The sequence below is a fragment of the Diadema antillarum genome, unplaced genomic scaffold (assembly GCF_040938485.1).
Source record: "Diadema antillarum isolate AM-2024a unplaced genomic scaffold, OU_Dant_1.0 seq00001375_RagTag, whole genome shotgun sequence".
NCBI lineage: Eukaryota > Metazoa > Echinodermata > Echinoidea > Diadematoida > Diadematidae > Diadema > Diadema antillarum.
The window spans coordinates 179,541-192,615 of record NW_027272135.1 but is presented as its reverse complement, the minus strand read 5'-3'; the positions used below and the strand labels follow the sequence as shown (position 1 = coordinate 192,615).

General features: G+C 37.3%; 1 protein-coding gene across 2 annotated transcripts in view; it reads right to left on the bottom strand.

Moving 5' to 3' along the window:
• Positions 1-11,963: 11,963 nt before the first annotated feature.
• The window catches only part of LOC139708814 (rho guanine nucleotide exchange factor 7-like), a 93,351-nt gene continuing 92,239 nt past the window's right edge, over positions 11,964-13,075 (bottom strand). For both annotated transcript variants that reach the window (XM_071620767.1, XM_071620768.1), the window contains exon 16: positions 11,964-12,645. In XM_071620767.1, the coding sequence (XP_071476868.1) occupies positions 12,474-12,645 (172 nt within the window). In that variant the 3' untranslated portion in view covers positions 11,964-12,473. The remainder of the gene's footprint in view (positions 12,646-13,075) is intronic.

Below are 13,075 nucleotides of genomic sequence, written 5' to 3'. Positions count from 1 at the left end.
TTGTTTTAGAATCCTTTAATGCATCTTTGGAGAGAGGGGAATTATCGAACTCACAAATACAGGGCGTAATAACAGTAATTAAAAAAGAAGATAAAGATCCTTTATATATTCGTAATTACCGACCAATCACCCTTCTCAATGTAGACTACAAACTTTTATCTAAAGTATTAGCTGAAAGAATCAAATTGGGATTAGGAGAAGTGATACACGTAGATCAAGTTGGGTTTTTACCTGAGAGGAATATTGGAGAGGCCGTAAGGATTATCGATGATATTATATTTTATACGCAGGTATACAATGTGCATGGCTATTTAGTTACAGTCGATTTTGAGAAAGCTTTTGACACCGTCTCACACTCTTACATGAAATTATTAATGAAAAAATATGGTTTTGGTCCATATTTCTGTAGATGGATAGAAGTATTATACAATAATGCAATTAGTTGTGATAAATGGAGGCTTCTCCATGGGATACTTTGAAATGGGCAGGGGAGTAAGGCAAGGGGATCCCTTGTCTCCATACCTTTTTTTTTTGTTGTTGTTGATTGTAGAAACATTAGCATTGTTTATTCGGAATGAAAAAGATTTAAAGGGTATTTTGATTGGTGATATGGAGACAAAGATAGTAATGTATGCAGACGATTGTTCAATTTTTGTGAAAGAAAAACGTGATATAGAAAGATTAGATAATATATTGGATTTCTTTTTATTACATATCAGGATTAAGAATAAATAGAAACAAGACATATATTATGAAACTGGGGTCTTCTAGTCAGAGTAATGATAACCTGACTGGAATAACGCTGGGCAAATTGGTTCAAACAGTTAAAGTGTTAGGAATATATTTTTCTTTAGATATTAATGTAAAAGAAGAAATGAATTATAAAGAAATTTTGAGCAAAATAAAAAGATTGTTGGGATGGTGGAAGCAAAGGGATTTGACCCTCTTTGGGAAAATTCAACTGGTTAAAGTATTTGCTATATCTAAATTATTATACGTTTCTTCAATAATGTCAGTACCTCGATGGGTTTTCAGAGAGGTGGAAACGATTTGTTTTAATTTTATTTGGAATGGTCGTGACAAAATAAAGAGAAATTTATTGTATATGAATTATGATAATGGGGGAATGAAAATGATGAATTTTAGGTATATGGTGTATGCCCAGCGCGTAATGTGGATTAAGAGACTTTTTAGAGGTGATAAGAATATGAAGTGGAAACAGTTTTTTGAATATGTATTTAAGAAAGTGGGAGGGAGATTAATTTTTCACTGTAATTATGATCCCCGGTTATTAAATATTAAAGCGCCGAATTTGTATTTAGAATTTTTAGATATTTGGAATTATTTGAAAGGAAAGAATGTTATTGTTAAAGAAAGGCATAATGGAAATCAAATAATTTTTAACAATACTTTTATTTCAGGTAGAAATTTCTCCTTTAATGAAAAATTATTTAACGCTAATATTTTTCAAGTTAAACACGTTATTGATGCTGGTGGAAAAATTAGATCAGGGGCGCATTTTATTAGAAAGGGTTTAAATGTAGACGATTTAATTTTTCTTTATGAATTGTATAACAAATTTCCAGCAGAGTGGAAGGTGGCGAGAATAGGTAATGCGAGGGATCATATTTTGAATGATAACCCTGCTGATGTTTTTGAAATTAGTCTTAACATTAACAAAAAAAGTGTACCCCTTAGTGTCAGTGACTTCAAAAATGATTTACAATATTTTTATTGGTACACTTGAAGATTCTTTCCTTTCCAAACACCCAGAAGTATTAGCTTTAAACATGGATAGATCTGCGACTGCAGTTTGTTTCTCTATTCCTAGAATTTCAACACTAGACTGGAAGCTGAGAGAATTCCAGTATAAGCTCCTGTACAATGTTATTTTCTGTAATGATAAACTTTACCAGTTTGGAATAACACATTCAAATCTGTGCTCCTTTTGTACGGAAGAGGTTGAAACATATTATCATATATTTTATGACTGTCCTCCAGTTTATCGAATATGGAACGAGGTAGGAAATAAACTAAAATTTCCTCAGTTCATTAATATGAATTGGCTGGATGTTTTACTTGGATTCAGGGAAAATATCAAACTCAATGCCTTGTTGAATCATGTCTTAATTTTGATTAAGCATATGATTTATACTAATTGTAAAATTGGAAGAGTTCCAACTTGTGAAGAAATATGTAGGGCAATCGCCACCTCAAAACAGTCTGAATATGAAAAAGCAACATTAAAGGATAAATTGACATTACACTACGCGAAATGGGAAAATTATACTTCATGAAATACCGGGTTTAACTATTGCATTTTGTTAAGATATATCTTTAGTATTTACCTCAGTTAATTTATTTAGAATGAATTGAATATCTTGTGTTTTCAGCTTTGCCCGCTCCACTTATTTATTTTCTCTGATTCTCATAATCATTAAAACTTAATTAAATATCATCTGGTTATGAATCTCCACTTGCATAAGACCCAGAGATATATCAGTCATTATGATGTTCATATCATTGGTGAATAGAATATATTTTAAAGATTTTGTAAGTCCATCACCTCTCACGTTTTTTTTTTTTTTGTATTTGTTTTAGATAAAATCTTTATTCAGACTGGTGACTGAATCATGTCAAATGTGTACAATTTATGTTTGGTTTATCTATATTCTACACACAACCTTTTGTTGTCCGTTAAACAGTGTATTATAGTTATATTTTGTGTCATTACAATGTAACAATTTCATTTGATTGGTCTGAATAAAGGCTATAAAAAGCGTCACAAAAAAGTGGTCGATCGGGGATATAAAATAAACATGCAGCAGTGTACAAGCAAAGATGCTACACAGATCTGTGATATATATGTACTAGTATACTAGTAGTTTCAATTCAAATTCAATTCAAACGGAATTTTATTTCCAATATCACAATTTTGTTGATACAAGTTCAAGGAAAAAATTCTGATGTATTCAACATTACCAGATACATGTGAAATTAATGTTCAAAATAATTGTTCATATTGGAGTCAGCACTCTGCATCTCGCTTCACGGAATCCCCTACTCCGGAGAACCGTAAAAAAGTCAAAATAAAACTTCTCCGGACAGACGGATTGATATTTTTTCTGTCTGTACCATCAGCAGATGAACAACACCCTTTGTAATAAAAAGCTCTGAAAATGAGAAACCGATTACAATTTAACAATGTGTACTTTAGTGGAGGACTCCAGATCCTTGCTGCACAGACAAAGGAAAATAGCTAATTTTTGCAGCTCTTTCGAGAAATCTAATCAAAAGGAAAAGAATCATAGCCATTGATGGTGCAGAAGAAAGCCAGTTGTGGCACCCAAACCTAGCAGTGCTTGAATAGATTGAATAGGCCCTACCTCTACAAACCCTATATCATTTGGCCTACATTCTTGGACACTCTTTTTCTTCAAATATAAACAGATTAAAGTTTACATCCAGGGCTCGACACTAACGGTGGCCCGGTGGCCCGGGGCCACCAAAAATGAAAGTCGGGCCACCAAATTTCAGAAAAGAAAATTTGGTGGCCCACCTCGGGCCACCAGAATTTTTTGAAAAGTGTGTCAATAAATTCGTAACTTTTTGCGCCGGAAATGCATAAATGCATGCAGTGAGTGTGCGACTTATTAAAAAAAAATGGACTTTTATCAATGTTTTTTTTTTTTTCGGGCCACCAAATTTTTCTCTCGGGCCACCAAAAATTTGAAATTGATGATTTTGGTGGCCCCATCGGGCCACCAAAAAATAGAGTTAGTGTCGAGCCCTGTTATATCGCATAGCAAACGAAGAGTTTGTTCGCAAAAACCGATAAGTCCATTTTTGAAGATTTTGAAGTACGGTCTCTGTCATAAAGTACAAAATCATACCTTTTAAATGATATATTGGTCACTACACATAAAGGTACATTTTTGAAGTTATGGTCAAAAGAAGCAAAAAATTTGTTATTATTCTCTTTATTTTTCTTGACCTTTAATCGCAAATATCTCCATTTGGCAAATATGGACTTATCGGTTTTTGCGAACAAACTCTTCATCAATTCTCACACGTCTATTTCATTAGTTTCTGTACTTTCCTCCTCTTCTCTCACTCTGTTTCTCCCGTTTCATCACCTCTTCATTCAGAATCATCACTTCTATCCCTTGGAGTGTTCGCCAAAGAGCTTTGAACACCAGGCTTATACAAATTCATGAAATTCTTATGTCGAGAAGATTTCTGTTGCAACAGCATGACTGACAAATTGCCCTACATTTACATTAATAAAATAAGCACTGAATTGATCAGTGTTTTAGTAGTAGCCATGATAGAAGAAATCATGGGCGTATGTACTCGGACAGGATTTGAACCTACGACCTTATCTCCGGACAGACGTCATCTCCACTAGACCACCAAGCTTCTGCCCGACAGCAAGTGTTGGTTCTAATCCTTATAGCATGCAGCGGGTACTGCAGTGGTCTAGTGGAGATGACGCCCGTCCGGAGATCAGGTCGTAGGTTCAAATCCTGCCCGAGTGCTGTATGTATGCCTGTGGTTTCTTCTATCAAGGCTACCACTACAACACCAATCAATTCTGTACTTATTTACGTCGATGTAGGGCAATTTGTCAATCATGCAGCTGCGACAAGGCTTATTTCTTTCTCAACTACAGCTGCAAAGAACAAGGGCACTTTCACATCTCTCCCAGGGCCCTCTCCCTCTCCACCCCTCCCCTTTTCATTTCCATCATTTGCAATCTTATCATCTTTACCTGTATCGTTCTCCATTTCTCATTCCTTCACTCTATCATCCATCAATCTGCAGATTCATCTTCGTTCATTCTCAAATCATCACAGTTATCAACGAAGTATGGTATCCACGAAAACATACGACCATCTTATAAAACCATTCAAATGCAAAGTTTTTTTTTCATATTTTATTTCACTGATAACGTGATGTGCAAATGTCTTATTCTCAATACTTCCTAGATGCACAATATAAGATATACACAGAGCATTATACCACAGGCTCCTGCGTTCATCTGAGTTCCTAATTCATAATAATAACTTACAAAAGTTCGCTCTGTTCATAATGAAAAAGTAAATCAACGAAATTTATCAATATACTCATATAATTGTTTTCATCGTGGCAACACCCAATTCATAAAAATGGATACTAACAAAAAGAGTATAATTTATTTAGAAAAGGGAACATAATCATAATTTTCCTGACAATCTTCTGCACATATCGTGCAGATTAATTTGCTGTGCAAATGTCAAACATTGGAGATGATGAAAGGCAAAAAATCTATGCATGCTACAGCTCTTATTACTGTCCATCTACTTTGGCTTGATGAGAGAGTTTAAGCAAAACTACTACTATTCTACAAACTTGATTTTGCTGCTGCACATGTGTGATATGAATGAATATGAACCCAATCTTCGCATAATTTTTTTTTCTTTAGTGCTTGCTGCTTTCTTACATTGCTGGAGAATTTCTACTTCTCATTTGTTTTGCTTGCTAGTCTTTCTCGTTCTTGCCAACAAAACTATGACCCAAATCAACTTTGATATCAAGGCTGAAGGTGACTACACCGAGAAGAAATATGAAGTAAGTTGTTTGTCTTACTTTCTTTCTCTTTTGTGTCCATAAAAGTAGAAACACTTTAGGAATGATGCTACTTGTAAAGCAGATGTAATTCTGCCTCAAACAACATATACTTCATACAAATGCTTCAAAGTGTCCAATCTTAATCCTCATGTAGTTACATTCCCCCCCCCCCCCCAAGAAAAGATATTGCGAAAAAAATGCATCATTAACCTCGTTTATTTCAAAGGGTGTGGAAACGATGCATTTGAACACAAACATATTAACTCATTGAGGACGGGCTGATTTTGCTACAACACATATTTCCTATAGACATTTGCCCGAGTATATTCAGAACTCGTCCTCAACGGGTTAAGCTAACTTTGACAGCATATTTTTCTGAGCAACAAAAGGTCATATAGCAAGATACTGGGCTCCCTAGCAGCTTATCTTCTCTACGAAAGAACAGAAAAAAAAAAGAGAAAAATAATGAAATTACACTTTCGTTGATATTCGCATTGACCGGTGCCAGAAAGCAACAATGCATTACAGCATGTCATCAAGTAAATCTAACAACACAAGTACATTCCAGAGACTGGGGAGATTTTGGGAGTATTCTTAGCCCCCTTCTTCATTTGATCATCAAACAAAATCTCCCTTCAACTGCCTATCCCTTTAAAAAAAAAAGGAAAGAAAATGTCTGTCTTGTTGCTTTATGACAGCAATTCCAATGAGATGAACAAGTGTTTGGAGCTGTTCGGTTACCTGGTTATATACACAATCTCTCAACACTGCCCACAAACGACATGTTCCAGTACTATGTTCACGCTTGTCCAGTTAGTCCCCCGAGAGATTTTTGATCCCAGCAGACGAACCAAAGCAATGGGGTTGCCGCAAAAACCATTTTTGGTTTCTTTTTTTTTTTTTTTTTAAAGACGTAGAGTCAAAGACATGTATGGTCACACTATAATAGACCAGTTTACGACATATATCCCCTCCCCCAGGAATAGAAAGAGAAACAGTCACTCGATATGCATTATTTGTTACAAGTTTCGGTTGTTCATGAAAGTCCAAAAGTTTGTCGGACATTTCTGCAATCAATGCAGGCAAGCATATATTCCATGTACTGTAGATTCTGAATATTAGCGACGGTTTAAGTTCTGCAAATTTTTGGAGTAAAAAAAAATTACAAATTACACAACCCACCAAAATATCTAAATATCTAAATATCTCCCTCTGGTTATGCATACATGTTAGGTCCTTATTCCAACGGAATTACGGCTGTTTTTATTCCTTCATGGGCTTTCCCCGATGATGAATTTACCATGTTCTGCTTACAGGTAGTTCCTGTTTGCAATTTCAGCCACCAGTGAAACTGTCTTTAGAACTCCAGTTTGATATTCGGTATCTGCAGCATTTCATCATACAAAACATAAGACACTCTGGAAATGAATGACTATTTTTCTGCTAGATCCTCAGGGAATATTGATGCATGAATTTGAATTCATTAGCAAACTGGCCCACAAGTGAGGAATGAGATGGACCTTTTTCCCGTACATGCAATCACAGCATTTGAGCAAGTTTACACCTGCAATGCGAAAAAGGAAAGCATTCTTTTCCCCATGTTCCTCCTATCTTCTTATTTAATTTTCTTTTTTTAAAACTTAAATATTTGTGGTTTGTTGTCGCAGCTTTCCCCCAGCTGCATCAATTCCAGGCTTGGACCAAAAATCTCTCGGAACACGCTGGGACATTACGCACCAACAGTGACAGCACGCAATGATTTCGATGACGACGACGACGACGACGACGACGAGTTTAACATACAAAATCTTCGTATACAATTTGTACCTTCCTCTCTCTATACAGGTCAAAAAATGCTGACAGGATATATATATATTTCTATATATATATATCTATTTATATATAAATATGTTACATACATCTTCAACTTTAAGGCAATACATACAATTTTTCCCCGTTAAACATTTTGTTGGTTTGCAAATTCATTAGAACATAGCTCTCACCGACAATGTGGATGCAAAGGCTACACATTACCGTAGCATAACACATTGCTGGGGAGACACGAGACTCATCGCAGCCTCTAATTGCGAGAAGCGGTCATAAACAAAGGACTGCGCTCTCCGACTCGCTCAATCCGATAATAGTTCCATTAGCTATGTGAAAACACAAAACTTTATGAGGTTGCTTTGTTCCGACAACACAATTCACGAGAATGCACAGAAAGGACATAAAAACTATCCTGTGGGCAATAAAAGTCTTTCATAAAGCTCTTAAACTTTGTCATACATGTACTTCTTCCTAGATAGTGGGTGGCAACATAATTAGTGTCTGGGTAAGACTTTAAAAACAAAGTGCCTCCTGTTGGATGCAAACTGAGAACAAGGAAGCTTTTCATATTTTTTTTTTCTATTCCTGCCCATCAATTAGCTTGCTAAGCACAGCCTCACGCCCCTGCCTACATATTGTACATGAATTCCGGTTCATACAAGCATTACAGTGGCGAGAGATGTTGCGATGCGATAACATACCAGGGGCAGATCCAGGAATTCCATAAAGGGGAGGCACCTTTGCAAAATTAAAGTGGGGGGGGGGGGGGGGGTGCACGCATCCCACTTTTTACTTTTTTTAAATTTTTTAAATTTTTTAATATGGGGGGGGGGGGGGGAGCGTGCTCAGTGCGCCCCCGCCTGGATCCGGCACTGCATACGCATACCTAATCATCTACCATGTCTTCATAAAATCTGGTTTGGCGCTAAGGAGGCTTTACCAGGCGGTCTGGCATTCAAGTGTGAAATTTTTCGAGCCAAGTTTGGGCGAGATGCCCAGTGAGATGACGCAAAAGACGTGGCAGGGGATCTATGCCTCGGACGTACGCCCCACGATCACACACTCTCATAATGAACACTGATCACTTTTCATGGCAAAAACGCCTTACTTGGAAGAAGGAGGAACTAGAGCTGGTGGACTCTCTCATAATCCAAAACTAATCTAAATCTATCGCCTTATAAAAAAAAAAATAATAAAATGAAACAAAACAGGGCATAGCACATCCCCGGAAACTAACAATACTTGCAACTATCCAGTTTGTATAATTAGCACTCGTAATTCCAAGCAAACATTAATCGATTGTCTGACTTTTTGTTTGCGAAGACCTTCTTTAATTGAAACCAAATTGTATAGTTTGGATGGCTTTCCTCTATATAGTGTTCCATTAAGACATCAATCGACAAATCAAACGATGGGTTTTGCTTCACACAGTACCTCCAGCGATAATTACTTTTTCGAGAAAGCAGGCATCTTAGCTTTCACTTTTGGCTTCCCTTTAGTAACCCCTCTCCCACTCTCTTCTCTATCATTTTTCCTTCCTCTCCCCCCCCCCTATCCTCACCTTCAAGTTTCATACTCCTACAAAACACTTGTCTTTTCATATTAATGGATTCTTGCGTCAAGTTGTTTATTATCACAACTGATTGACAAATTCATTACCCTTCACTGATGCAAATAAGCACCGATTATTCCGTGTCTGAGTAGTAGCAATGATAAAAGAATCACTTAGCAAACATAATCGCGTTGGACTCGGAACTGACAATCTCCTGATTGCTAGACAGGCGTCATATGCACTGGACTGCCGAGCTTTCGCCCGACAGCCATTGCTGGTTCTCACGTATGCAAATGATCTTTTTTTTTTTTTTTGGTCATGGTTACTACTAAAACATTCAATAGTTGGTGCTAATTCATGTTGATGAAGGGCACTTTGATAATCAGTTGCAATAAATACATGTATACTTTTCTCTATCTCAGGTCCATTTCTTCTGACTTCACAAGGATTGCACAAACTCAGTTCTGACCCTTTCTCTATTTCTATCTCTTTTGTTATCAAAATGTTGAATCAGCATAACGCTCATATGAAAGCAGCAAAGGGGAACACATTACTGACACAGATAACAAATTTGTATCCACCCATCCTTCCCTATGAAGTCTCCTAACCTCAGAATCATCAACTCTCAAAAATCATCTTTATATTTCACACTCAAATGAAAGATGTCGGCACAAAATTCCTCTCCATGTAAACTAAATGTACTTCATCAGTTTCTACAAGTCTGTGTGATCTGGGGTGTCACTGCCCGGCAAATCGAATGCGGCCGTCCTCACGGGCTGTGTCGGCGTAGTAAAATGCCGTAAAGTCAACTTGGTTGCACCATCTTCTCAGTCTCAAGAAATAGGATGGACTGTGAGCATCGAGTTGGAACAGAACCTGAATCAACGAGCACGCCAGATCACCTTAACGCAGCACATCGCTGCTAGGGCATATCCACGGCACAATGGTCATCCCACGAGGACCTCGACCAAACTTGGCTCTGGACACACTGACTGTCCACTGACCACTATGGGAGCAGCCACCTTAGTTCAGGGTAGAGGGGGGCGGCTAAACGCTGCTATTCACAAAAGATCAAGTGCAACTTGTAGGCTTGCCCAAATGTCTGTACATTTTTTCATGTAACTCTGATTACAATGAGCCTCACCACCTTGCATGTGCTAAAACGATGTGACATTTTGAACAAGTTATACTACACGGATAAATCACTCATTTCCTGTGACTTATATGTGATGGTACAGAGTATTCGACCCCAAGTGGTAAAAAACTATGGGGGGTTTAGCAAGGTGCACAAGCCTAACATACTAACAGTCTCTCCTGATTACCTGATTTGAGAAACAAATTGAATTTCAAAGGAAAGCAATCGTGTCTGCAGAGATACGACTTCAAGACTTCGGAGAGAGAGAAAAATAATTTACTCATCAAGAACTTGAAAGCGCTACATACATTTCACCTCGCAACGATATCCTGTATTGATGGCAAGTTGTTTCTAGCTATTTACACGTGGTGTTTCGATGCACACCACCTCGTGTTGGCACTACTGATATATAGGTGACTGCGACAAAAATGTGCAGAGGGTGCAGATTTTGGGTACATATTTCAAAATTCCTTCAGTGTTCAAAATTTTTGACATTGCATCAATTCATCTAAAAAAAAAAGGAAATCGCATTTCGTTTGATATTCTTAAATCAGAGACAAGAATTCCTCTCTTGTGTGTGTTTATACATTTAGGTGAATTTACATCTTCTGCATACTTTTGACATGATATAACTGCACTGAGAAAGCAGCTCAAAAGCAGAGCTTGGTTTACTCTATACAGCGATTGTAATTTGGGATGCCAACTTTGTTACAGCAGTACAATATTCTCAGGGCTGAAAAGGCATTTTTTTTTTTGGTGAAGAAACAGTATTTTAACCTTTCCTACAATAGACATGTGTAGCAATACAATTTGGATAAAACAGAACTTTCCATAAAACCTGCAGTATTTTTGGCAAAAAACAGAATAAAATACTGCAAAAAAAAAGAGTTACAGCCAGCATCTATGGCATTCCATACCCTCACCACAATGTGGGACCACAGGGAAACGACCCCACCCTAACGCCATCCAAAATATGATAACCAAGATACAACCTAACCAAACTGAGATGAACAATTCTTTCTTTTCTTTTTTTTTAATGACTAGGTGAAGCATCTTGGGAAGCGATCATGAGCCACACCCCACGTCATCATTCACATAGTAAATGGTACATCCGAAGCATATTGCAAAACACATGATACTTTAAGTAAAAACATATGCATTAAAAAAAATAAACATACTCTTTTCACTTTTTTTCGGTGGTTTGGTTCAGCAAAGATGTGGTGCAAGTATGGTATGCTTTAAAAAAAAAAAGAAGATGCAAACACTTTATACCATCAGATATTGTAATTTTGTCTTGTTCAATGGAAAGATTAAATTATCTAGTAAAACTGTCAGTGTCTATTTAATGCTGTGATCACTCTTTGCGTGACTAAATGACGCTGTTAGAATGCACACAAAAATTTGACCTTTGATCTCTTCTCAGACATTGTGAATTACTGAGATATCACTGATACAGCGACCCTGTTCGAAAAGAGCAATCTCCCTTGTCTCACTACATCCACTTTGTGTGCATGTTACAGTCATTGTGACCCCAACATAACAAAAATTGTGATGTATCGAAATTATTTCACCCAGTCTCCAGTAGCTTTGCTATAATGAGCATCCTCATTGCAAAAACTATTGCAAGTTTTGAACCATGTACAAATGTACCTATAAGATGCAAGAAAATTTCACAGCCGAAGGAAATGTAAAATTGTGGAAACAGTGACATGGATATAAAAGGTAGCAGATCAAGCAAATTGTCCAACTTTTAAGCATACACTTCTTTGAATCTTGCTTGTTCTGGAACGCTTACACGAGTTGCCCCCCCATGGTGGATGCAACACAGCCTGTCCTGTTTCTTCAAACTCTGCATGAAATTTGAATGTAGAGGGGTGTTGACGCGACTGGTACCGATGCACCTCAGTTGCACTCTTCCGCGTTGTATCACGATCTCGATGCTTAATACAGTAGTGAACAAGGAATAAGACTCAGTCACATCGCAGAGCTAAGTGCCACTCACATTACAGTGTTTTTTTAAAGCAAAATGTCATTGAGAGTTTGTGAGGTCCGTTCCATTTCTGCACATTCTCTGCGTTAACTGAGGAAAGGGGTGATCGAATCATGGCTAACTCCAATAAAAAAATCACTTAAAATACGCTGACTGGTCCTTTTGCAACATATTGCTTTCAAATAAGCTTAAGAAAAACTAAAAATTCACAAGTGGACCCACAGTCAGACGACAAACATAAATTCAAAAGAATGTGCCAATGAGGAAAATTGTAGGCTGAAACAAAAATGCACTTTTTCTACTCCTTCCTCATTTTTTTCCTTCTCTTAATTCTCTTCCCACTGTAACGTCTACGCGTGTCATAAGTTTGTCTCGTCAAACTTGTCGTATTTCGCGATGGAGTGTCTGACGGACGTCTCCAGTCTCCGCCGTGCCTTCCGTTCGTCGTCCAAATACGTCTTGAGACGTTTCGTCTCATCCATCAGGTCCTTGACCTGGTCTCGCAGGGCGTACACTGTGTCCACTAGGGTCCTGGGTGGCAAAGAGAATAGATCGATACAGTTTAGATTGATAGATGCATGGATGGATGGATAGATAAATGGAAAGATTGGATGGATAGATAGATAGATAGATAGATAGATGGATGGATGGATGGATAGATGGATAGATGAATGGAAAAATTGGATGGATGGATAGGTAGATGGATAGATAGATAAATAGTTGGGAATATATGCATAGATAGATGGATAGATGGAAAGATAGATGGATACATAGATGGATAGACAGATGGATAGATGGACAACAGACATCAAGAGAGATGGGAGAATAGACAGACACAATCACAGCGATAAATATAGGAAAAGAAAGACCTCAAACATTGAAGGTGTTCTCTTGTGATTAATGCAAGTTTCAACTCAAATGGTAACTTGAAAAGAATTTAACAGCACAATTAGTTTGAAAA